Below are 26385 nucleotides of genomic sequence, written 5' to 3'. Positions count from 1 at the left end.
TTCTTTTAGTGTCTGCTTTTCTGTCTGTAGTGTTTAGCCATGGCTCATCTAGCTGGGGATCTGTCCCACCCTCCCATTTGGCAGCACTGTGCTAAACACAACAGTCACACAGAAGAATGCCACACACACACACACATGGCAAATGTAATACCAACATCGTTCTCGTATGCTAAGGAGATTTTTGAGGACGTTGCTACACTTGTGTCAACGACTCGTCATCTCTGGCCTTGAAGAGAACACAGCCGTGGCGTCTTGCTTGCTGAGGGTCTCGACGCTGTCCCATGAGGAATGGTGGATTGAGGCTAATGCCAGGGACTGGTTGTAAGGAGGTTGGCAGGGGTTCCTGGTATTTCTCCACTCTCACCTCTCCTCTGCTCATGGACATGTAGGGCTTTCAGTCCACTTCTCTGTCACCAGTTACCAGCCAGAGGCCCTACAGTCCAGGACACTGCCTCCTACAGTGCACATTGGGAACTACCTGTCTCAGTGTGAAAGCACTGCGGTGACCCATGACTCTGATGCGTTGATAACGGGATTGAGGCAGACAGTACAGGGTGTTTTGTTTTTAAATATGCATTTTAAAACCGGACCTGCTGTCTGGTTGTCAGTAGTCTAGCGAATAAAGGGGGTTGTGTTTGTGTGTTTGATGTGATAATCTGTACATGTTTACAGCTTATGTACTAAGCGGCATGTAGCCTTCTGGTTAACAGCGTTCGGCCAGAAACCGAAAGGTTTCGAATCCCTGAGCCGACAATCTGTGCCCTTGAGCAAGGCAGTTGACACTAATTGCTCCTGTAATAAGAGGATAAGAGCGTCTGCTAAATGACTCCAATGTAAAATGTTTAAGTTGGAGTGTAGCTCTTGTGTTGTTGCTGTTTGCATGGTGTCAGTATAGTGTGGTTATGTAAGCAGTGGCCTCTGCTCTGTGGGTAGACGAGTCTGTCTGTCTGGCGCTAGCCTGCCTGCATGTCCAATTGTTGTGGATATTAATGGTCCTGTGTCTGAACCCAACAACTATGGACAAATATGGTCATCTACTTTACTCCGGAGTGGACTTATAACACAATCACCGTATCACATCACTATAGAATGAATCTGTGGGATCACATTATAATAATAATACTATACTCGTTCTCTCCCCTCCTGTCAGAACAGAAGCTTGTTTGACTTGATAGCAATGTGTCCCCTGTGCTTTGAGTTTTCACTGTATTGACTCTGTTCTTATTTCTTCTTTTGTTCTTTTTGCCCCTTTTTTAGGTAAGGTTTGTTGGATTCCCTCTGTATGTATGTGTGTGTGTATGTGTGTGTGTGTGTGTGTGTGTGTGTGTGTGTGTGTTTCTCCTACTCTACAATTGACCTCAATGTAACACCGCCCTTTACAACGTAGGCTAATACTGGCCTCTCTCAGCTTCCTCCTCTTGGCTTTATAAACCACTAAACTATTATTTCACTTTTCACAATCTGCTCACAAGTACCTACAGTGCTTTGATTCCAAGTACGAAAAACCCAACCAAAATCAAGGTAGATCCTAGTAACCAAAGATTGCATCACATCCTGTAGAATCACCAGCTCCAAGTCTCTTTAGATTTGTGTTTTTCCCTTTGAGTGTCTGTGGCTGCCATGGTTGGGGGTTCTGATTGGCTGTGACCACGGCTCAGTCTTTTGAATGGCTTGCAGAGTAGCCCCCCCCCCCCCCATCTGCCTGTATTTACCTTCAAACCTGTGGAGTGAGTGTGTACTGTATGTATGCGTGCGGTTGTCATATGGGACTGAGACGTGTGTATTTGGGTGTGTCAGTCACTGACGCGGGGGCCCTAGGGAAAACTTACAGGGAAAACCTCACTCCCCCCTCCTTCACCCAAAATGTGTCTGCCCCTCCCTCCAATGTCCACCAACATCACACACACCCATCATCCCTCTCCTTTTGGCCTCCCCCCCCCCCCCCTGCACAGCATGCCTGTCCCAGAGGTTCAACCCTGCCTGCCTGGACTGTCAGTCATTTGGGGATTTAAGCAGTGCTCTGTATAGGCTACCGTGCTACACTCAAAGAACCCTTCATATGCTCCATGGAGTACTTCAAATTCAGCTCTAAATAATCATTTGACTGTTGTTTTCCTGTTGCACACTTACAGTGCTAGACCAAGTCTCCTAAGCACTGCTCAAAGCCCTGTGGCCCCCTTTTTCAGGTACATTTCCTGTCTATGTTCACCATCCTGGGGGTAAGCATGTCCCAAACTGAGCTTGCTGACCGTGGGACAGTGAGGGGATTTGGGGGAATCTAGGCTAACCAGGCTGACAAGACAAACATCTGTCTGTGAGGTTGACAGAGGGGAGAATGGTGGCTGTGTGTCGAGTGGTGTTCTGTTGTCAGGGGCAGCTGATTGGTTGCATGCTCATATCAAATGAGGCATGGTCATTCCTCTTTACTGTACCAGATGCGATAGATAGATATTTTAACACGCTACATTTAAAGACTGATCTGTAGGACAGCCGGACAGGGAACCTCGCCCTATTCTCCTGTTCCAAGTGGATCTGTCCTCAGATTCAGCTGTTTAAACAATCATCCCCTACCCTGAAGAACAGAGTCCAACTCAACTCCCCCAGAGCTCTTATCTGATGGGGATGTTATTGAAGCCAACTGCTGGCTCTAGGTGTCATTCTTTGGGGTAGGGTGAAGGAAGAGGGGTGTTGGGAATTACTTACCACAGATATGGGGCATACAGGAGAGAGGAACAAGGGGTCCAGGCACTCATGGGATATTGGGGTAGTAAGAGCCAGGATTGGGGACTGGGACGATGGGGGAGAGAGTGTGGTGGTGAGAGGAGATCCCTGTAAGCACCCAGAGGGCCAAGGGTGAAGAGAGGAGAGGGCTTTAATCCCCCCCCCCAAGTCCTATCCCCACCACATTCGCCCTTCTCTATGTGCCTCGAATCTTCCTGCTTAACCAATTGGTGTTTCTTTTTTACAGCGATTTGATCCTGCCCATGTTGTGCTGATGGTAAACTTAGTGGTAAATGTTATTTTTTCCCCCCCCCGATTGAATTGTTTTTATTTTGTTTCATTTTTTCCCTCCCATTTCTTTCATTTGTTGTTTTCCCGTCATCAGAGCACCAATGCTACATAGGCTTTCAATTATCTCTCAGTATTAGTACTCATTCTGCTGTTTGTATATTATCATGTATATACATTACTCTTTGAAACATTCTCATTTTGTTTGTTTTCAGTTTTTTTTTTTTCCTTGTGATTCACACTGTGATTTAGATGCACACTTTTTTGTCCGGTCCCTTTGTTGTCCACTGGAATGGGTAATGCTGAAGGTATTGTCACTGTGTTTTTAAAAATGGTTATAGTTGGGGACATCTTCTGTAATTGAAAAAAAAAAAACTATAATTAAATCGTATTTCATGATGATTAGGTGCCTGGATTGTGACTCCTCCCCCGTGTTCTCAGAGAACTGGTCCATTGGTGGAGAGCTTTACTGCAGTGGCCTGTCTGTCTGTCCGTGGGCTGGTCTCAAGCAGTCCCCCTTGTGGTTGGACTGCTCAATATCCACTCTAATAGTCTAGGTCCATCAAACTCAACTCTGGACCTCGAAGCTATATTTCCACAGTTTTTTTTTTTTTTCATTGTTCCCCTCTAATTAGGGACTGATTTAGACCCGGGTGTAATTAATTATCCGGTAGAATAGGCGCTGCATTGTCATTTGGACGTCTGCATTGACCGTGCAGCATTTATGGTGATACGGCCTCTGCGCAGGTCAGGACATTCGTACTACTTGCGCTTCGGGGAGCAGAGCTGTTGTTGAGGAAGTGAGTTTGTTTTTATACAGGACCTCCCACCTACTGTCAATCAATCATGTCAATGCGGAGCTATTCGGAGCCTTCAACATTATTCCAAAATTATGAGGGGCACACGGCGATGCGGTACGGAGCTCAATTTGGCAATTGCGTCACACCCTCCACCCTGCCTTAATGTGTCCAACCGGCAGACAGACACTGTAGTGGGGTTTGGAGTCCAGACAGGCCCTTATTTGATACACATGCGGCTATAATTTAAGAATTAGGATTATACCATTGGGCTGTGACCATAACAATGATACAAGAACAATTCAGAGAATAGACAGATGTTAACAGAGAGGATTCAAATAAAATAAAAATTGCCCCATGGGCTAGGAATGAATTTGTCTCACATCTGTATTCTGGCACTAATGAATACATTAGGTATGTAAGCCTATGCTGCTGCCTTAATGTGTCCAACCGGCAGACAGACACTGTAGTGGGGTTTGGAGTCCAGACAGGCCCTTATTTGATACACATGCGGCTATAATTTAAGAATTAGGATTATACCATTGGGCTGTGACCATAACAATGATACAAGAACAATTCAGAGAATAGACAGATGTTAACAGAGAGGATTCAAATAAAATAAAAATTGCCCCATGGGCTAGGAATGAATTTGTCTCACATCTGTATTCTGGCACTAATGAATACATTAGGTATGTAAGCCTATGCTGCTGCCTTAATGTGTCCAACCGGCAGACAGACACTGTAGTGGGGTTTGGAGTCCAGACAGGCCCTTATTTGATACACATGCGGCTATAATTTAAGAATTAGGATTATACCATTGGGCTGTGACCATAACAATGATACAAGAACAATTCAGAGAATAGACAGATGTTAACAGAGAGGATTCAAATAAAATAAAAATTGCCCCATGGGCTAGGAATGAATTTGTCTCACATCTGTATTCTGGCACTAATGAATACATTAGGTATGTAAGCCTATGCTGCTGCCCTGTTATGCCAATGCTGATTATCACGCTGGCTTCCATTGCAATAGAAGACTAGTCAGTCGGCACGTAAGACCATAGTCACTGTATTATCACTAGCCCCTTTTAATATGTCTGGTTTTATGCGATCAGACCGCTAATGTCGTTATGGCCCTAACATTATTAGTTATCACATGATTTAAGATGTAAACCAAACCTGCTCTTTTAGTTTCCGAATGAGAGACTACAGTCTCTCTCCTCCTCGCTAGTGAGGCATGTGGATTAGAATGAAGCAATAAGGTACAAGGGGGTGTGGGATATGGCCAATATACCACGGCTAAGGGCTGTTCTTAGTTACGACGCAACACCGCGTTCCTAGATTCAGCTGTTGGCTGTGGTATATTGGCCATATATCACAAACCCCCGAGGTGCCTCATTGCTATTGTAAACTGGTTACCAATGTAATTAGAGCAGTTAAAATAATTTGTTTGTCACACCCATGGTATAAGGTCTGATAACCACGGCTTTCAGCCAATCAGCATTCAGGGCTCAAACCACCCAGTTTAATATGGCTAATAGGTTGTGCTATGTGGTAATAATAATTAGTCGTCATTTGTTTCTGATTGTGGATTTGTTCATTCCTAGCCCTGTTAACTATAGACAAGCATATTTTTAAAATGTTCATAATCACTCTTGCCCAAGGGTATAAACTGAGTCTAAAATTGATCATGAGGATAATAACGTAATCTTGAAGTAAGGAGAAAAAAAAAACTGAAACCAAACTGAAGTGCTGATTGGACTCTTATCTGATTTACTGTGAACCTGGCTGCCAACCAACAGCCACTGCTGCAGCAGACTAGTCCAAATTCTGTTTTGTGTCTTTTTTGTTTTGAGAACCCCTGTCTGTCCAACCCCACCCCATACCCTATTTTCTCAGGTAAGTATCCCCTCCCCTGCAATGTCACCATGGCGATTCCTGGCCTGTGACGTCACTCCGCTGTAGTTCAGTGCTTGTCCTTTATTTACTCTCTCTGCTTCGTTTGGCTGATTATGAGTGGATTAAGCAAAATTACGTGTCAAATCTCCAACATAGTTTTGATCTTTTTCTGTTTCATTCTGTTTTCTGGTTGTTTTTGGTTGGTTCATTTATTTTTCTGAAGTTAATTTCCTTCTGATCTAGCTCTTTTCACAGCTTACGTAACATGGCTTAAGTAGACTGAGGGAAAGAGGGGGGGGGGGCTGTGAGGCCAGGGCCATGATGAGAGGCCTGGGGTAGAGGGGGAGCAGAGGCTGGGTCTCCTATGGGACAGTACAGGGGGTTGTGGGGTCAGTCACTGGGCAGTTCAGAGCCGGGTGATGGGGAGGCTGTACTATGTTGTCGCAGTGGTGTTCTGCTCAGTAATCTGTAGCAGCTGCGTCAGCCAGCCCCTCCGGCAGTATTGTCCTTGGTAAACTTGGCATTCTTGTTGAAACGGACTGCGGTACTGGAGGAGGGAGGGGGGAGAGAGGCTACGCTCAGCAGTTTGAGACTGGAGGGAGACATGGAGATACTGCGACAGATACAGGAACCCTGTCCTTGCCACTCCGTTTTTCTCCAGTATACTTTATCCCTCCGTTTCCTTGTCCTCTCCCCCTCCCTTATCCAAATGGACGTCTCTGAACTGCTCATATGGCCTCTGCTGGTTACGTCTCAGAACTAGGATCAGTGCAGCAATTTGGATGCGTCTTTCTAGAAAACAGAACCCAGCTGAGAAGTAGTCAGGGTACTTAAGCTGTGCCGTGGCTATGGTAAGCTGTGAGAATGGCTGGTTTTTGGTTCACTGTAGCTTTTCTGGTCTCTTTGCACTTCAAGGCAATATTCTCTAACCCCAGCACCCTGTGCTCTTTAGGCAGGCTGTCCCCGAGCTGTCCCCCCATCCCAGTGTCAGAGCCTCACCTCCCCCTCTCTCTCTCTATCTCCCCCCAGGACGCACCGACCCTGTGCCCATCATCCTCAAATATGATGTCATGGGGATGGGACGCATGGAGATGGAGGTAAGACAATGGGTCTGTGTATTTGTGAGTGCTGTTTTAGTTTGTTCATAGCGAGTTTGTTAACTTACATATACCCTGTGTGTGTGTGTGTGTGTGTGTGTGTGTGTAGTTGGACGTTGCCGAAGATGCTACAGAGAAGAGGAAAGTGCTGGAGGTGGAGAAGGAAGTCACAGAGGAATTACAGCAGAAATACAAGGTGAGACTCTCCTTACTAGCTAACTCAGTCCAGCCATACATACGCCTCTCTTCTCAAGGTCCTCGTTTCAACAATCTCTCACTAGCATTCGTTCACTCGCTTCAAGGTGACCCTGTTTCCTGCATTTACATACCTTCTTGCTTTTCTCCTGTGCCAGTGACTCATAGCCCTGTCTTGTTAAGATTCCGCTGCCGTTCTGTGTCTCAATGCAGTAAAATCGGCCTTGGAGAATCATAGAGCTTCTCCTGTTCCTCATCTCCCACTCACTTGCGCTTCTTTCTAGTGGAGAAAATTGGATGACTTCATGTGAGGAGTTGCTGTTTGTGCTGGTGTGAGATTCTCAATATATGAGATAAACACAGACAGACGCTCAGTCAATGGAACACTTATACTGTCATGCATGTGCCAAATCATTTATTTTAGCGGGTTACTGGTATATCTGCGGAAATGGCATATACCAGTGCATTTGGAAAGTATTCAGACCCCTTGGCTTTTCCCTCATTTTGTTACGTTACAGCCTTATTCTAAAAAAAAGTAATGTCCCACATCAATCTAGACACAATACCCCCTAACGACAAGCAGAAACAGGATTTTAGAAATGTTTGCAAATTCATGAAAAATGTCAAACTGATATCACATTTATTTCAAACCCTTTACTCAGTACTTTGTTGAAGCACCTTTGTCAGCGATTACAGCCTCAAGTCTTCGTGGGTATGACGCTACAAGCTATGCACACCTGTATTTATGGAGTTTCTCCCGTTCTTCTCTGCCGATCCTCTCAAGCTTTGTCAGGTTGAATGGGGAGCGTTGTCTTGGTTGTGTGCTTAGGGTCACTGTCCTGTTGGAAGGTGAACCTTTGCCTCAGTCTGAGGTCCTGAGTGCTCTGGAGCAGGTATGCTCCAGAAACTTTGTTCTGCACTTTGTTCTGTTAATCTTTCCCTCGATCCCTCCTGCTGCTGAAAAACATCGCCACAGATTGATGCTGCCAGGTTTCCTCCAGACGTGACGATTGGCTTTCAGGCCAAAAGTTCAATCTCTGTTTCATCAGACCAGAGACTCTTGTACAACTGAACGCATTTGACCCTCTGAAACATCGAGGTGCGGGGGGGGGGCTGCCATCATCGCCGCCTGGGTAACAGTGAGTTGCCTTGCTCGGGCAGAACAACAGATTTTTACCTCGTCAGCTCGGGGATTTGATACAGCAACCTTTCAGTTACTGGCCCAACGCTCTATCCACTAGGCTACCTGCTGCCCCTTCAATTGATTGACTCTAGGAAGAGTCTTGGTGGTTTCAAACTTCTTCCATTTAAGAATGATGGAGATCACTGTTTCTCTAAGGGACCTGTCAGCTGTGGGACCTTATATAGACAGGTGTGTGCCTTTCCAAATCATGTCGAATTTACCAAGTTGTAGAAACCTCAAGGATATTTTTGTAAATAAGGCATTTTTGTTTTTAATTAATGTGCAATTTGTTTTTAATAAAATAAAAAAAATACAACATTATGGGGTATTGTTTGTAGATTGTGAGTGGAAAACAATTATTTAATACATTTTAGAATAAGGCTATAATGTAACAACATTTTGACAAAAAGGGAAGGGGTCTGAATACTTTACGAATGCACTGTATAAAAACTACCTGCAAGCACAATCCTTGTACGCTTTGTTACCTTATGTGATTGATTTCTTTCGGTTATTGGACTTTTAACCTCAATGATAAACAACCATAGAGTTTCCTGTGGATTACTCAACCACTACCGAGCCCTATGATAGGAGAATAAAGACCAGATTATACCGGCTCTAATCTCAGGATGTTATTTCATCTTTCCATGTCTAATCTGTATCAATGTCACTCACATCTCCTGTCTCCGCCCCCCGCCCTCCTTGACCCCAACAACAGGACCAGGTGGAAAAGGAGAAGGCCATCGCCAAAGCCCTGGAAGACCTGCGGGCCAACTTTTACTGTGAGCTGTGTGAGAAACAGTACCAGAAGCACCAAGAGTTTGACAACCACATCAACTCGTACGACCACGCTCATAAGCAGGTGAGGAGGACCTCCGCTTACCCCCATGCTGCTACAGCCCTCCACACACTGAGTTTCCTGTCACCGTGTACACGAGCTCAGAGAAACCCCAAGCCTTAAATCCCAGACACTCTCAGTGGAGAGTCTTGTTGAATGATGTTGCTGCACCATTGACCTTACTGTGGATGCAGGAATCCTTAACTGCTCTCTTTCTCTCCCTCTTCTCCGTCTGACCCAATCTGTCTTTCTCCCCCTCTCTTCTCTTCCACTCTCCCGCCATCCTGCCCTTGGTGTGCTGCTGCAGAGGCTTAAGGAGCTGAAGCAGAGGGAGTTTGCGAGAAACGTGTCATCACGCTCCCGGAAGGGTGGGAAGAAGCAGGAGAAGCTGCTACGCAGGCTGCATGTGCTGGCTGAGCAGAGGAAACAGCAGAACCGGTGAGCACATGCTACAGTATATACTGCAGACTCAACCGCCCTCTCCTGGCTGAAGTGGAGACTGTAACCCAATAAATAATATCACCTTTTTATTTTATTGGTCACATATACGTGATTGGGTTAGCAGATGTTATTGCGGGTGTAGCGAAATGCTTCTAGCTCCGACAGTGCAGTAATATCTAACAAGTAATGTCTAACAAATTACTTAACATATACCCAATACACACACATCTAAGTAGGACTGAATTAAGACTATATACATATGGATGAGCGATGTCAGAGCGGAACGGACTAAGATAACGTAGAATAGTATAGAATACAGTATATACATATGAGATGAGTAATACAAGATATGTAAACATTATTCATTGACTAAGATACCGTCGAATATAGAATGCAGTACAGTGAGGGGGGGAAAGTATTGGATCCCCTGCTGATTTTGTACGTTTGCCCACTGACAAAGAAATGATCCGCCTATAATTTTAATGGTAGGTTTATTTGAACAGTAAGACAGTCAAAAATGTTATAAATTGATTTGCATTTTAATGAGGGAAATAAGTATTTGACCCCCTCTCAACCAGAAAGATTTCTGGCTCCCAGGTGTCTTTTATACAGGTAACAAACTGAGATTAGGAGCAGGAGTGCTCCTAATCTCAGCTTGTTACCTGTATAAAAGACACCTGTCCACAGAAGCAATCAATCAATCAGATTCCAAACTCTCCACCATGGCCAAGAACAAAGAGCTCTCCAAGGATGTCAGGGACAAGATTGTAGACCTACACAAGGCTTGAATGGGCTACAGGACCATCGCCAAGCAGCTTGGTGAGAAAGTTGGTATGATTATTCGCAAATGGAAGAAACGCAGAAGAACTGTCAATCTCCCTCGGCCTGGGGCTCCATGCAAGATCTCACCTCGTGGAGTGGCAATGGTCATGAGAACGGTGAGGAATCAGTCCAGAACTACACGGGAGGATCTTGTCAATGATCTCAAGGCAGCTGGGACCATAGTCACCAAGAAAACAATTGGTAACACACTACGCCGTGAAGGACTGAAATCCGCAAGGTCCCCCTGCTCAAGAAAGCACATATACATGCCCGTCTGAAGTTTACCAGTGAACATCTGAATGATTCAGAGGACAACTGGGTGATGGAGTGTTGGAGCTCTTTGGCATCAACTCGCCGTGTTTGGAGGAGGAGGAATGCTGCCTATGACCCCAAGAACACCATACCTACCGTCAAACATGGAGGTGGAACCATGCTTTGGGGGTGTTTTTCTGCTAAGGGGACAGGACAACTTCACCGCATCAAAGAGACGATGGATGGGGCCATGTACCGTCAAATCTTGGGTGAGAACCTACTCCCCTCAGCCAGGGCATTGAAAATGGGTCGTGGATGGGTATTCCAGCATGACGATGACCCAAAACACACGGCCAAGGCAACTAAGGAGTGGCTCAAGAAGAAGCACATTAAAGTCCTGGAGTGGCCTAGCCAGTCTCCCGACCTTAATCCCATAGAAAATCTGTGGAGGGAGCTGAAGGTTCGAGTTGCCAAACGTCAGCCTCGAAACCTTAATGACTTGGAGAAGAAATGCAAAGAGGAGTGGGACAAAATCCCTTCTGAGATATGTGCAAACCTGGTGGCCAACTACAAGAAACATCTGACCTCTGATTGCCAACAAGTACTAAGTCATGTTTTGCAGAGGGGTCAAATACTTATTTCCCTCATTAAAATGAAAATAAATTTATAACATTTTTGACATGCGTTTTTCTGGATTATTTTTTTGTTATTCTGTCTCTCACTGTTCAAATAAACCTACCATTTAAAATTATAGACTGATCATTTCTTTGTCAGTGTGCAAACGTACAACATCAGCAGGGGATCAAATACTTGTTTCCCTCACTGTATATACATATGAGATGAGTAATGCCAGATAGGTAAACATTATTAAAGTGACTACTGTTCCATTCCTTAAAGTGGCCAGTGATTCCTAGTCTATGCCTAAAGGCAGCAGCCTCTAATGTGCTAGTGATTAACAGTCTAATAGCTGCAGCTTCCTATCAGTGTAGTGTTTGCAGATGTATGTGCAAAGAAAAATAATTTAAAATAATGTGTTCTGGATGAAACGCATAACACATGAAACACGTCACTTTAATATGTTCTTTATCGTTGTTTCAGTACCCCGGGAAGTGGTCCCATGTTCAAACCCACCACCGTGGCAGTAGATGGGGAGAAGGGTGAAGAGGGGAGTGCTGTAACCCCTGAGTATGTCCCCCCTGCAGACACTGCCATGGAGGGCCTGTCAGTGGAGGAGAAGAGCAGTGGGGGTCAGGCCTCCCCCAAACCAGCCCCCACCGTCAGCTTCTCCCTGGGGAAGAGCAGCTCATCCCCGGCCGGGGCCTCTAAGGTCAGCGTGTCCTTCTCCTTCGCCAAGAAACCCCCGGTGAAGCTGGAGACGGTCGCAGCAGTGTTCGCTAAACTCCATCAGGATGACGAGGAGGAGGGGGGACAGGAGGAGGGAGGGGAGAAGGCCGTGGGACAGGAGGAGACGTCAGGCTGCAGCACCGAGAGCCCCAAGGGAGGAGGAGGAGGGGGGAATGGAACAGCAGGGCCGGAGGAGGAGGAGGAGCAGCAGCAGGAGGAGCAACTATATCAAGAACAACCAGAGCAGCAGGAGGAAGAAGATGATGGCGCCTCCCTAGCCTCCACTCTCAACAAGTTGAAGATGATGATGAAGAAGGAGGAAGGCTGGGCAGGCCAGGAGCCTGAATACTACCATTACATCCCACCAACCCACTGCAGAGTCAAACCCCGCTTCCAGTTCCTGGTGTTCATGAAGGCCACAGACCAGTGTGAGATCAGGGAGCAAGAAGAAGATGAAGAGGTGGAAGAGAAGGAAGTGAAGAAGACCGAGAAGGTGGTAGTAGAGGTTTCTGAGCAGACACAGCCAAAAGCTACTGAGTGCAAATCCGAGGAGCCAGAGAAGACTCCTGCAGCTCCAGTCACAGAGCCCACATCACCTAAACTGAAGACTGAAGAGGCCTCTGCCAGCTTAACAGACCCCCCTCCCACAATGGCCCCCACCCCAGTACCAGGCAGCAAGCAGGAGACCCCAGTCCCAGAGCCCAACTCGGGCCCCAAAATCCCCAGCGGCCCCTTCTTCCTGGTCCTGAGCAAAGACGAGAGCACCACTCTGCAGTGGCCCTCGGAGCTGCTGGATTTTACCAAGGCTCAGCCCGCTCTCTCTTACAGCTGCAACCCCCTGTACTTCGACTTCAAACTGTCCCGCAACAAAGGGGGCCGTGCTGGACGAGCAGCAAAGTCCTCCAAGCCCGCTGGTGAAGGAGCTGAGAAAAAAAACAATCCTGAGGCAGCTGCTGCAGTCAATGAGGGGAATGCTGCTGCTGCCACCACCACCACCACCACCCCTGGGCCCAGCACTGACAACACTGGTAAGGAGCAGCCCTCCTTAAAAATAGAGGGTTCCCAAGGGGAGACTGAGGAACAAAAGCTACAGAGTAGCACAAGCGGAGCCAAGAAGAAGAAAAAGAAGAAGAAGAAGAAGCATAAGAAATCTGGGAAAGGCTCCAAGCGCAAAGAAAAAGAGAAGGGAGCCATAGTGGACGGGGACGCAGAAACTGAGATCCTAGGAGAGAAAACCAAAAAGAAGAAAAAACACAAACGAAAGAAGAGCAAAAACAAAGGTGAGGAGGGGGAAGAAGGAGGTGGTGGTGGTGATAAGGAAAAGCCTAAAGAGGATAAAGCAGTAGCCGCAACGGTTTCTAGTGCTCCCCCAGCACCAGCAGGAACAGGATCTGCTACAGGAGCGGAACCTGGGAAGAGGAAACGACCAGCCAAAGAAGCACTTCAGAAGTCCGGGGAAAAGGAAGGTGGGGCAGGGAAAGGCTCTGATGAGGCCAAGCCCTCTGAGGAGCACAACGGCACCAAGCGTCTGAAGACAGACCCCAGCGCCCCACCCAGCGCTTCCTGCTCCTCCTCGGCCCAGAAGAGCCCCGGGCCAGGCAGACCACCCAGCAGTGAGAGTGAGGAGGAAGGAGGTGGAGGCTCAGCTTCCCGATCCAGCCGCCGCAGGTCCACGCCCCGGGAGGGGCGCCGGCACCAGAGCGATGACTCCGGCCGCTCCCGAAGCCGCTCGTCGCGTCGGGGAGAAGGGCGAGGGAGCAGCCGGCGGCGGCACCGCGGCCAGGCCTCCCGTAGCCAGTCAGACTCCAGCAGCTCGGAGCGCTCCTCGAGCGCCTACAGCCGGCGCAGCCGCAGCTACTCAGACAGTTACAGTGACGACAGTGACGGAGGCCGCCACCGGAGACACTCTAAACGCTCCTCTGACTCCGAGTACGATCGACGGGGAAGCGGCGGGCGGCGGCGCTCCAGAAGACGTCACTATTCTTCCTCGTCTTCGGAGGACTCTCGCTCCCGCTCACGCAGCCACAGCCGCAGGAAGAGGCACCAGCAGCGGCACCGGAGCAGCTCCCGGAGCTCTAGCAGCAGGAGCCGCAGCAGCAGCGCCAGGTCATGGAGACGCAGCTACAGCCGCAGCCACAGCTCAGCCAGCCGCTCCTCCAGCTCTACTAAGGGCTCCCCTCACCGGGGTCGGGGAGGCCAGGGGGGCCACAGGGGCCGGGCAGACAGTGCTACACGGCGCCGAGACTTCAACCGCTCCTGCATCTACCGTTCCCAGTCCCCCCGCTCTGCCTCGTCACGAGCCCCAAACCGCAACAGCAGCTCCCAGAGCCAGAGGGCAGGGGGGTCCCGGGGAGAAGGAGATCAGAGGAACTCTTCCTCACACTTCACCGCCCGTCAGCTTCTGGATAAGATCCAGTCCAGGAAGGGATCTGATGTCCCAACCACAGGGACCAAGTCTGGCGCCAAGATCAAGGACCCACCATCGGGCTACTTTGGGCCCAAACTGCCTCCAGCTCTGGGCAATAAGTCCATGCTGCCCCTGTTCGGTAAGCTGCAGGCAGGGAAGAAATTCCCTGCGATCCCCCTGACCCGGCCCGATGGTGGAGAGAAGTCATCAGCAGGGAAAGGTTCAGATGCCGTGGCAGAGGTCATCCTGATGGAGCCCATCCGGGAGTTCCCCCCACCGCCTCCCCCTCCACCAGCTCATAAGAAGGTGGAGGAGACGGTAGTAGTAGTTCAGGAAGCCCGCCACCTCACCTTGGACGCACGGGTTCTTCATGAGCCCCGGCCACTGTTCCATCAGGAGCCCTCCATGCTGATGCCCCAATACCAGGGCGACCCGGGACAGGACCCCTCCCAGAACCCCATGATGGAGTCCCTCATCCCCGACATGCATCAGCAGCCACCCCCCATGCACGCCTACCCCAACTACCCCCCGCCCAGCCTGGAGGAGGAGGACATGGGCGTGGAGGCAGAGGAGGACGATCTGGCCCCGCTGGAGAGCCAGCCCATCACCTTCACCCCAGAGGAGATGGAGAAGTACGGCAAGCTGCAGCAGGCCGCCCAGCAGCACATCCAGCAGCAGCTCCTGGCCAAGCACATCAAGACCTTCCCCTCAGCCGCAGCAGCACAGGCTGCAGCGAACATGGCTGCAGCAGCGAACCATCTGCAGCCGGCACCCCCTCCCCCCCAGCAGCAGATGATCCAGATCCACCAGCCTGCTGTGTCTGCAGCCTCGGCTACCTCCATCACCACAGTACAACACCTCATCCAGCAGCACCATGCTGCTCAGGCTGCAGCCATGGGCATCCACCCACACGGACCCCACCCGCACCCCCAGTTAGCCCAGGTCCACCACATCCCCCAGCACCACCTCACCCCCATCTCCCTGTCTCACCTGGGACACTCTCTAGGCCACACTCTGGGCCACCAGTTGGGAGTGGGACACGCTGGACTGATCCCTGCCCACCACACGGCCTTCCTCTCTGGCCAGCCCATACACATTATCCCAGCCTCAGCACTTCATCACCACAGCCCCTTAGCTCTCCACCACATACCACACTCATCCCTCTACCCAACGCTGTTCGCCCCCCGGCACTCTAACGCAGCTGCGGCAGCCGCACTACAGCTCCACCCCTTCCTGCACCCCATCTTCTCAGGGCAGGACCTCCAGCACCCCCCTAACCACGGCTCCTGAGAAAGACCTTCACTAGAGCCATGTGTCCACATCAGAGGAGGGTGTTTTGGCCAGAGCAGGCCTAGTTAAACATCTGAGTAAACATGGAGAGAGGGAGATGTAGTGGCTCCATTGTGCAGCAGATGATGATGAGAATATCATCAGACTGGCCACCATTAGACCACTGGCCAGACAGAGGTGCTGTGATATGCTGCCTGTGCAGAGGTAAACAACAGACATTTACTGTGGGCACTTTGATGGACCCCTCCTAACAGTTGACTGAGATTCACCCTGAGGTTTCTGGACAGGGTGGAGGGTTTGAGGCAACCTCGAATCTAAGATGTTTTGATTGGGAACCCAGTTTTATTTATTTTTTATTATTTTTTTAAGCAGAAACCTCTGGAGTATTTTTTATTTTTTTTTGTCCCACATTTTATAACTGATTGTCACTGTCAATGTTCTTCTTTGTTTTTACAGCCAAAGAGACGCAGTGGCTGAAGCCATAAGCAGGATGGTGTTGTGGGAAAGGAAAGGGGAGATGAGGACAAGGGGGGGTTTAAGGTGACATCCATGACTGGAAACAGCCTTGACTTTGTAATGTAATCTGGTGGCTCTAGTCTACTGCCTGAATTCTGTTGTCATTAATATCTAATTTTCTCACATGACTACTTGCTCTCTTCATGACCCGTAATATTCACCAACAATTTGTAATACAGTATAGTGTACAAAGATCACTGAGCAATGTGAAGTATCCCTCTAATATGATGGGCATTTTAAGGGATGCTCTTTATTACTGACTAATGAAATGTTGCCCATAAGGAAATTAAAATGGCCACTGGTGGGGGAACACCGATAAGAGGTTGGGTGAAGCTCAAGTTTTATTGGAGGTACTGTGGGGGGGGGTCACAGCTTCTTAGTGCTGTAGGGTTAAAGGTCATGTTGTTCCAAGTGGTAGTGGTTGTATATCGAAATGACTTGCACTGAAATCTGTACATGAAGATGCTGCTTTCGCATCATGTAACAAATGTATGATTGTAGTATACTGCAATAATTGTTTTTTTTGTTTTATTTCTAAATTATTTTCCAAAATGCTCCTCAAAAGATGTTTTTCCTCTTGTGTAATTTTTGCTCAATGTAAATAAAATGGTTGTAGTTAACCCCAATAACATTCTAGGGGTTTGTTGCTACTGTAAAAAATAAAAGAACTGAAGGAATGATGGACAAGAATACTTTAGAGGCATTTTCTGAACTATTATCCTGTATGGGGGTGATTGCACTGCCTTGTAAGTGGCAGCAATGGTATGTCTTTTTTAAATATAATGCGTCAGCAAATAAAGAGTTTTGAGTTGCTACATGTCTGTCTTAACTTTGTTTGGCTGGTGAAGAGTGAGTAGTCTGCAGTGGTATGAGTAAGAGTTGCGAGCAACACAAAGATAAATGTCCAGTATGGTACATTTATAGGCAGATTACATATAGTAACATACCAGCACAGACATGCGTTCTTTACTTACTGTGACAAACGGCTTCTGAAACTGCAATGGGAAGTGAATTTCTCATTCTCAGCATATTGCATGCAGCCCTTTTTAGAATGGAGGACAAGTCTGCTAGGCTAATGAGGCTAGAGGATTTTTACATTGCTTTGCTTCTCCTCTGGTTATGGAATGCTGAGCTGTCACTAGATGGCGCCAGAGCTCCATTTTATGTATTCTCACAGCTAGTTGTACATCAAGACCAGGAGTCAGACTTTCTAATTTCAGCGTAAAACTTTTCATCCATAGTTTCTCATCTACCTGCTGGAACATTCCATGCTTATTGGTCTCCCTGGATTGTATTTGAACTAAATGTATGCACTCAGTACTGTCAGTGGCTCTGAATAAGCGTGTCTGCTAAATGACTAGCATGTCAGATGTGATGGTAGAGGTCCCTATGCACAGTCCGGATAGGTCCCCAGACTAGGCCCACTCAAGTACTGGTCTTGAAAATAATCCTGTTTCAAACAATAGTTTTACTGTTGTAAATGTAAACTCCATGTTATATGACAGTTTCTGACATCAGTGAGAGATGTATTTAAACTATGCTTTCTGTCCATTGTTAGATTTGACCCATACCTAATTCAATTGCTAGATTCCATGGACAAATAATGTACACTTCAGAGACAGATTAAGACACGTTTTAAAATGCTTTAAAAAATTATCTCCAGAGAATTACAATTTGAGCCTTGGTTGCACTAACATAGTGAGACTAGGGCCAAGAAAATGTCCAGATAATTAACATTTTGAAAGTGTTCAGATAGTTTCACAAAACACGTTTTTGTGAAACAGTTAACAGGTCCCTGTTAACTGGACTAAATACATGTATTGATTCATCTGGCATAAGTATTCTCCAGACAGTGTGATGAGGTAAGGTAAAACATCAGCTTTTCATCCATTTCCAGATAACTATTTTTCTGTCCATTTCTAAAATCATCCTCATTTAGGAACAATGGCAGCAAACAGTAAAAATTATGCTTCAAATAAAACCACAATGAATGCCATCCACAAGGTAACGGAGAACTCATTATAGGGGAGACTAAGGCAAGCAAGTGGAGAATTGGTTTGAAAGAAAAGGTGACCAGTCATATTGAAATGTCCTTCTCACCCACCTACAGCTTCACACAGGCTGTCGGGTGGATGACCGGCAGGTGTCAGTGAGCTGGAATTATGGTTGCAAGGTTCCACATTCAGTTTGAAGTAAAAATGTATGTTTTGCACTCAGTGCCTATACTTTAAGGACACCTGCTCTTTCCATAACAGACCGACCAGGTGAAAGCTATGATCCCTTATTGATGTCACTTGCTAAATTCACTTCAAGCACTATACATGGAGGATATGTTTTTTTTTTTTTAAATGTAAGCCTTGAGACATGGATTGTGTATGTGTGTCATTCATAGGGTGAATGGGCAAGACAGAAAAGTGCCTTTGAACAGGGTATGGTAGTAGGTGCCAGGCGCCCCCGGTTTGTGTCGAACTGCAATGCTGCTGGGCTTTTCACACTCAACAGTTTCCCATGTGTATCACTAATGGTCCACCGCCCAAAGGACATCTAGCCAGCTTGACAACTGTGAGAAGCATTGGAATCAACATGGGCCAGCATCCCTGTGGAATACTTTCAACACCTTGTAGTGTCCATGCCCAGATGAATTGAGGCTGTTCTGAGGGCAAAAGGTGCAACTCAACATTAGGAAGGTGTCCTTAATGTTTTGTACACTCGGGGTGTATGTCTTGCTTAGCACCCATTTTACTGGTGCAAACAAAGAGTGGTTGAAATAGAAGTGGGTGGCAAAACCTATGGAAGTTAAAAGATGGATAATTCCTCGCCTTCCGATGGGAACCAATACTTTCAGGGAGCTCTCCGATTAGAAGACGAGCCTATTTTATCACCGTTCACGTATCTTATGGGCTTACTGTGCAAAAATGTCCAAGACCAACGCAAAACTGTGGTTGCGGACGCCGTCATGGTCAGCCCAGGTACTTGACCACCAGGAATATGACCACACAGGTGAGCAGCATCCCTCCAATCATGACGAACTTATCCTGGGTGGCCCTCTTCTCGATCAGCCTCATCACCGTGTTGGACAGACCCAGCATGTTGGCCACATCCAGCATCTTCTTGTGGGTCCCCTGGATTTAGGGAAGACAGAGGAGAGAAAAGACATCAAACGTTAGCTGCTGAAGTTCCATTGATTGTGCTGTTGTTTCCTGAAGAACAAGCTTAAGTTAGTTATTAATGGGTATTCTGCTTCATTGCTGTTTGTGGGAATACTGTATACACAGTCGTATCATAACCTGCATTTAGCCTGGTCATGACAAAGCTCTATTCAACTGATTAGGGAGAGGCTCTCTGACGAACCGCACCCAGCCATTCTGTCCTCCCGGTCTGTCCCTCGGCCGTTTCTCACGGCCAGCCCATCTGATCACCAGACGCCCTGATAACAGGAGGCCCACAGCAGCCTCCACCAGGAACACCATCTCTTCTCCTCCCTGGAAATATGTACTTAGCCTGCTGCTGACAACCAGCACCACACACTACACATAGTGATCATTACAGAGGCAGAAACAAGGTCAGCCAGGGTTTGTCTTGGGAATACTGATTCCTCTCTCTGGGATACCGTCGACAGGGACCTGCCTTGCCGTGTCACGGTCAGTGTACCTTGGCAAAGTGTCAACAACAAAAAAAACAGATCCTCAAAATGTTCTACAGCTGCACCATTGAGAGCATCTTGACTTGCTGCATCACCGCTTGGTATGGCAACTGCTTGGCATCCACTACAAAGAGTAGTGCGTACGGCCCAGTACATCACTGGGGCTGAGCTCCCTGCCATCCAGGACCTCTATACCAGGCGGTGTCAGAGGAAGACCCTGATAATTTTCAAAGACTCCAGTCCCCCAAGTGGTAGACATTTCTGCTACCTCACGGAAAGCGGTACCGATGCACCAAGTTTGGACCCTGAACAGCTTCTACCAACAAGCCATAAGAATGCTAAATAGTTAACCAAATACAGTGCCTTGCGAAAGTATTCGGCCCCCTTGAACTTAGACCTTTTGCCACATTTCAGGCTTCAAACATAAAGATATAAAACTGTCTTTTTTGTGAAGAATCAACAACAAGTGGGACACAATCATGAAGTGGAACGACATTTATTGGATATTTCAAACTTTTTTAAGACATCAAAAACTGAAAAATTGGGCGTGCAAAATTATTCAGCCCCCTTAAGTTAATACTTTGTAGCGCCACCTTTTGCTGCGATTACAGCTGTAAGTCGCTTGGGGTATGTCTCTGTTTTGCACATCGAGAGACTGAATTTTTTTTCCATTCCTCCTTGCAAAACAGCTCGAGCTCAGTGAGGTTGGATGGAGAGCATTTTGTGAACAGCAGTTTTCAGTTCTTTCCACAGATTCTCAATTGGATTCAGGTCTGGACTTTGACTTGGCCATTCTAACACCTGGATATGTTTATTTTTGAACCATTCCATTGTAGATTTTGCTTTATGTTTTGGATCATTGTCTTGTTGGAAGACAAATCTCCGTCCCAGTCTCAGGTCTTTTGCAGACTCCATCAGGTTTTCTTCCAGAATGGTCCTGTATTTGGCTCCATCCATCTTCCCATCAATTTTAACCATCTTCCCTGTCCCTGCTGAAGAAAAGCAGGCCCAAACCATGATGCTGCCACCACCATGTTTGACAGTGGGGATGGTGTTCAGGGTGATGAGCTGTGTTGCTTTTACGCCAAACATAACGTTTTGCATTGTTGCCAAAAAGTTCAATTTTGGTTTCATCTGACCAGAGCACCTTCTTCCACATGTTTGGTGTGTCTCCCAGGTGGCTTGTGGCAAACTTTAAACAACACTTTTTATGGATATCTTTAAGAAATGGCATTCTTCTTGCCACTCTTCCATAAAGGCCAGATTTGTGCAATATACGACTGATTGTTGTCCTATGGACAGAGTCTCCTACCTCAGCTGTAGATCTCTGCAGTTCATCCAGAGTGATCATGGGCCTCTTGGCTGCATCTCTGATAAGTCTTCTCCTTGTATGACCTGAAAGTTTAGAGGGACGGCCAGGTCTTGGTAGATTTGCAGTGGTCTGATACTCCTTCCATTTCAATATTATCGCTTGCACAGTGCTCCTTGGGATGTTTAAAGCTTGGGAAATCTTTTTGTATCCAAATCCGGCTTTAAACTTCTTCACAACAGTATCTCGGACCTGCCTGGTGTGTTCCTTGTTCTTCATGATGCTCTCTGCGCTTTTAACGGACCTCTGAGACTATCACAGTGCAGGTGCATTTATACGGAGACTTGATTACACACAGGTGGATTGTATTTATCATCATTAGTCATTTAGGTCAACATTGGATCATTCAGAGATCCTCACTGAACTTCTGGAGAGAGTTTGCTGCACTGAAAGTAAAGGGGCTGAATAATTTTGCACGCCCAATTTTTCAGTTTTTGATTTGTTAAAAAAGTTTGAAATATCCAATAAATGTCGTTCCACTTCATGATTTTGTCCCACTTGTTGTTGATTCTTCACAAAAAAATACAGTTTTATATCTTTATGTTTGAAGCCTGAAATGTGGCAAAAGGTCGCAAAGTTCAAGGGGGCCGAATACTTTCGCAAGGCACTGTAGCTACCAGGACTATCAGCATTTTGCACTCTTTTGAATCATCACATACGCTGCTGCTAGTGCTTATTATCTATCCTGTTGCCTTATCACTTTACCCCTACCTACATGTACATATCTACCTCAATTACATCGTACCCCTGCACATCAACTCGGTACTGGTACCCCGTGTATAATATACTGGTACCCCGTGTATATAGCCAAGTTATCGTTACTCATTGTGTATTCATTCTCTCTATATTTTTTCTCTCTGCATTGTTGGGAAAGGCCCATATGTGAGCAAACACACACACACCTTGAGCGTGTCCCTCTGGTCCCGGAGTCCGGTGAGGATGCTGCTGCCGCTGCCCAGGAGGTCGTCCATGCCTCTGTGTGCGTTGTTCAGGTTGGAGTTTAACTGCAACGTCTCGTCTATGGGGATGGAGGTGTCTGCATCCTGTAGGGGACAATACCGGTAACATCTCAACACAATGTTCCCCTAATAAATGTATTTTGGTTTTATTGCCCATGTTACACCAGTTGTGGTGTGTCAAGCAGAGTTAGTATGCATGTTTTAGGTTATCATTACATGAGTGCAGACATTACTGTAATGCTACATGGGAGACGAGTGTGTTCTGGTGGTTACATGTGGTTTTGGAGTGGGCCACTACTACTGACGTTGGTGGTGAAGGTACGACTCATGAGCTCCTCCCTCTCTCGGTCCTGGGTCCCTCGTGAGTAGCGACGGTGCTGGAAGTTCCTCAGCGCTGTCTGGAGGTGCTGAACATCATACTTCAGCTGGTCTACCCGCCTGCGGAGGGGACACAGACGGAGACCACATTCTTCTTACCCCCCAGCCGAATAATGGCAGAGGAAATCTCAGAGGGTAAAAATGTCTTTGCCTCCAGCCCCATCCAGCATTTCAGGACTGTGGTTCAGTCACTCCTTCTTCACTAACTCATGACATCTATGTATGGATGTCTTCTAGTTCTCAATAAAATCTTTCTATCGTCACTAAGATAAGTCAACATGCCTCCCTTCTTCCCAATCTGACTTACTTCTCCACCTGGCCTGAAACACCCGAGGGCCTGTCTCCCTCCACCCTTCTCTCCCGCTCCTCCTGAGCATCACCTGCTCGTGGCTCAGCCCTGCGGCCCCAGCGTACTGTAGCTGTCCAGAGATCAGAGGAGAGCTGTGGGACGGGGGCGCAGCAGTTTGTCCCCTGGGGCCTGTTTACCCGGCTCTGAAGTGACGCCTTGCCCAACGCGGCAGGAATGCCGGTGAATGACGAGGCTGCCGAGGGAATGTTTTCACGTTGCCACAGGGGATGAGAAACACACTGCCAGTTTCATCTCGCTGTGACCTCGTCCCGGACCCACCCATCTTTATGAAACATTCATCGCCACGCCACCTCTGGTGTATTTGGGTCACCGATGCAGTTTGTGTACTCACAGTTTGACGTTCTGACGGCGGTTTGGCGGTTCTTTGCCGGCCAGGATTTCCATACGTTCCAAATGGCTGAAGATCTGGTCGATTCTGGCCTGCAGATCGTTCTCCAACACTGGAGAGAGAGCACACACACACAAACAGAGAAACTATTAAACACACCCTGAACAGTTGTTTCTCTCCCCAAATAGGCCAATCTTATACAAAATAAAATGTTAAAGTTATGTTCATTCTAATAAATCAGACAAGATTTCCTTATGCCATGTTACCATGGAATATAGCCCCGTGGTTTCAGGTGAATCCAAGAGAGATGAAAGCAAATATGTTACTTTCTCAAACTTCGCAGAGGAAGTTAAGCCACATTGAAACAAAGGGCCTTGTACATCATCTCTTCATGAAGACAAATCAGCCACTGATTCTTATTTGAAGTCGGATATCTATGGTTACACCCGTTTCATCCTCAGACTGCTGAGATTCTAGATAGCGTTTGATTCCAAGGTGACAACAACACTAGGCTTGTGGGAAGCTTTTATCTGCCCTTTAAAAGGACTAGCACCATCTTGTCCCCCAGCCCTCTCCCGTCCTGACTGAGTGACTCCTCGCTCGGACGCCTGCTGCATCCTTCCACCCTCTAACATGCAAGATGATGTCATTGTCACGACTGGGCGGCCGACTGGCTGCCACCATTATCTTTAGAGAAGACTTCCCGGTCGTCCCTCTGCTGCCACCCCTATGCTTCCTGCCCTGGCACCAGCCTGGCTCACAGAACATTGCCTGCCCTGCTCACCTCCCAAAACAATCAGTAGGAAGGGCAGGGTACAGCTTGGCTCAAAGGGCAGTGCAACACTGGAGAAGGGGAACAGATGTAAATACTGCCTAGTTGTAAATTCCAAATTTATAATTAACTCAAATATAAAAACGCAACAATTTAAAATATTTTACAGAGTTACAGTTCATATAAGGAAATCAGTCAATTGAAATAAATAAATTAGGCCCTCATCTATGGATTTCGCATGACTGGGAATACAAATATGCATCTGTTGGTCACAGATACCTTTAAAAAAGGTATCATAAAACCAGTCAGTATCTGGCCACCATTTTCTTCATGCAGAGCGAAGACAGAGTTGATCAGGCTGTTGATTGTGGCCTGTGGAATGTTGTCCCACTCCTCTTCAATGGCTGTGCGACGTTGCTGGATATTGGCGGGAACTGGAACGCGCTGTCGTACACGCCGATCCAGAGCATCCCACACATGCTCAATGGGTGACGTGTCTGGTGAGTGCGCAGGCCATGGAAGAACTGGGACATTTTCAGCTTCCAGGAAATGTGAACAGATCCTCCTTGCAGCATGGTGTTGTGCATTATCATGCTGAAACATGAGGTGATGGCGGGGTTGAATGGCACGACAATGAGTCTCAGGAACTCGTCACAGTGTGCATTCAAATTGCCATCAATAAAATAAAATTAAGCTACGGACAATGAGCACATGCCTTCCCTTACTCTAGCCCTACCATGGGGCACTCTGTTCACAACGTAGACATCAGCAAACCTCTCGCCAACATACCTTCTGCAATCTGCCCAGTACAGCTGAAACCGGTATTAATCTGTGAAGAGCAGACTTGGCCAGTGGCCATTGAAGGTGAGCATTTGCCCACTGAAGTCGGTTACGACGCTGAACTGCAGTCAGGTCAAGACCCTGGTGAGGGCGACGAGCTTCCCTGATACGGTTTCTGACAGCTTGTGCAGAAATTCTGCGGTTGTGCAAACCCATAGTTTCATCAGCTGTCTGGGTGGCAGGGTTCAGACAATCCTGCAGGTGAAGAAGCCAGATGTGAAGGTCCTTGGCTGGCCTGGTTACATGTGGTCTGCGGTTGTGAGGCCAGTTGGACGTACTGCCAAATTCTGTAAATGACGTTGGAGGCGGCTTATTGTAGAGAAATAAACATTAAATTCTCTGGCAACAGCTCTGTTGGAGAGTCCTGCAGCCAGCATGCCAATTGCACACTCCCTCAAAACTAGACTTCTGTGGCATTGTGATGTGTGACAAAACTGCACATTTAGAGTGACCTTTTATTGTCCCCAGCACAAGTTGCACCTGTGTAATGACCATGCTGTTTAATCAGCTTTTTGATATGCCACATCTGTCAGGTGACAATGGAGAAATGCTCACTAACAGCGATGTAAACACATTTTTGAACTTTTTGTGCATATGGAACATTTCTGGGAGGTTGACACTTGCAACATTCATTGAATGCAGAAGATACATTATTTAGAAAGAGTGAACTCACAGTGGACAGACTGACGATCTGTGTTCTCCAGGCGTCCCATGAGCGACTGCACCTCCTGGATTTGCCTGATCAAAGAGGAGAGAGAGCAAAGATATATAATTATTCCTAGGCTACCGTAAATCTTAAACAGAGGTCTATATGGAAGCGTAATATTAGATACGGGTCTATTGAATAGATAAGGAACTAGACAATGGTATGTGGCAATTTAATACACGTTAGATACGTAAACTACAGACAGTGAATTAATGGTGCTTTCAAGACTACTGGGTTTGGGGGGCGAAACAAGGTAAGATCATGACGTCAGTGATCTTTAGGTCAGAAAATCGGAACTCTAAAAAGATGCTCGAGTTTCCGACTTGGAATTCAAGGTTGGATGACCGTTCAAAACGATGTTTCCCAGTCAGAGCTAGTTTTTTTCACCGAGTTCGTAATTATCTTGAATGCACTGAAGTCAAAGATTTCTGAGTTCCCAGTTGATTTGAACGCGGCGTACCGTTACAGTGGTGATAGTTAAATATTTTTGGTCATGGATATATGGCTATCTATTAGCTGGTTGGCTAGCTAGTTTCCTGTTGACATCATGACCACTAATGGAAGGGGTTAGTTAAAACTATATTTTGTCGTGAAATGTTGTTAGCTAGCCAGCTAGTTACATTAACGCGGTATATCATAAGGCAAGTGAGCTACGTTAGATGTCTTCTTTTTTTGAAAGAGAACAGAAACACTCACTTATTTGTTTGATGGTACAATGTCTCCATTTTCCTTTTATGTTTCAAAACACAATCCACAAAACATACCCTCGGTCTATAGAATAATACCTTTAGCCTGTTTTATTGTGAAACTGAAAACAAGTGGATTTTTGTGCAACGCACACGTCAACAGTCGAGTAGATTTGTGTACGGAAATGGAATAACGGAAGCTCCACCGAGTGATAAAAGCCAAAGAACTGCTGCAGCGACACTACGAG

At 47.0% G+C, this 26385-nt stretch overlaps 2 protein-coding genes across 20 annotated transcripts in view; one reads left to right on the top strand and one right to left on the bottom strand.

Annotated features, from left to right (window-relative positions):
• gpatch8 (G patch domain containing 8) overlaps positions 1–16901 on the top strand; it is a 38159-nt gene extending 21258 nt beyond the window's left edge. For 7 of the 16 annotated variants that reach the window (XM_031834054.1, XM_031834053.1, XM_031834051.1 and 4 more), the window contains 5 exons: positions 6734–6801; positions 6911–6997; positions 8895–9038; positions 9322–9452; positions 11628–16901. In XM_031834054.1, coding sequence (XP_031689914.1) covers positions 6734–6801; positions 6911–6997; positions 8895–9038; positions 9322–9452; positions 11628–15570 — 4373 coding nt within the window. In that variant the 3' untranslated portion in view covers positions 15571–16901. Of the gene's footprint in view, positions 1–1257; positions 1522–2968; positions 3011–6733; positions 6802–6910; positions 6998–8894; positions 9039–9321; positions 9453–11627 lie in introns of those variants that run through there. The other 9 variants (XM_031834056.1, XM_031834063.1, XM_031834062.1 and 6 more) reach the window with 5 other exon arrangements.
• Positions 16902–17703: 802 nt separating this feature from the next.
• Positions 17704–26385, bottom strand: LOC116375862 (Golgi SNAP receptor complex member 2-like). 4 transcript variants are annotated; one of them, XM_031834067.1, is made up of 7 exons: positions 26148–26319; positions 25419–25483; positions 24695–25032; positions 23137–23245; positions 22363–22495; positions 22001–22141; positions 17704–19208 (listed from the first exon to the last, which is right to left on the bottom strand). In XM_031834067.1, the coding sequence occupies exons 3-7, from the start codon at positions 24762–24764 to the stop codon at positions 19047–19049; spliced, it is 615 nt and encodes a 204-aa protein (XP_031689927.1). In that variant the 5' UTR covers positions 24765–25032; positions 25419–25483; positions 26148–26319; the 3' UTR covers positions 17704–19046. The 4 variants fall into 4 exon arrangements, with proteins under 4 accessions (XP_031689927.1, XP_031689928.1, XP_031689926.1 ...); XM_031834068.1 differs by having other exon boundaries at positions 26237–26316; XM_031834066.1 differs by lacking the exon at positions 24695–25032 and having other exon boundaries at positions 26148–26385.

Source organism: Oncorhynchus kisutch, linkage group LG10, assembly GCF_002021735.2.
Source record: "Oncorhynchus kisutch isolate 150728-3 linkage group LG10, Okis_V2, whole genome shotgun sequence".
NCBI lineage: Eukaryota > Metazoa > Chordata > Actinopteri > Salmoniformes > Salmonidae > Oncorhynchus > Oncorhynchus kisutch.
This window is presented reverse-complemented; position numbering and strand designations above follow the sequence as displayed.

Excerpts from the sequence above, each read along its gene's own strand:
- LOC116375862 (XM_031834066.1), bottom strand. The coding sequence starts at position 26,176 with ATGGAGACATTGTACCATCAAACAAATAA. Across the intron at positions 25,484-26,147 it reads TTGTACCATCAAACAAATAA|GCAAATCCAGGAGGTGCAGT; the intron begins GTGAGTGTTTCT and ends CTCTTTGATCAG. Across the intron at positions 23,246-25,418 it reads AGATCGTCAGTCTGTCCACT|TGTTGGAGAACGATCTGCAG; the intron begins GTGAGTTCACTC and ends CTCTCTCTCCAG.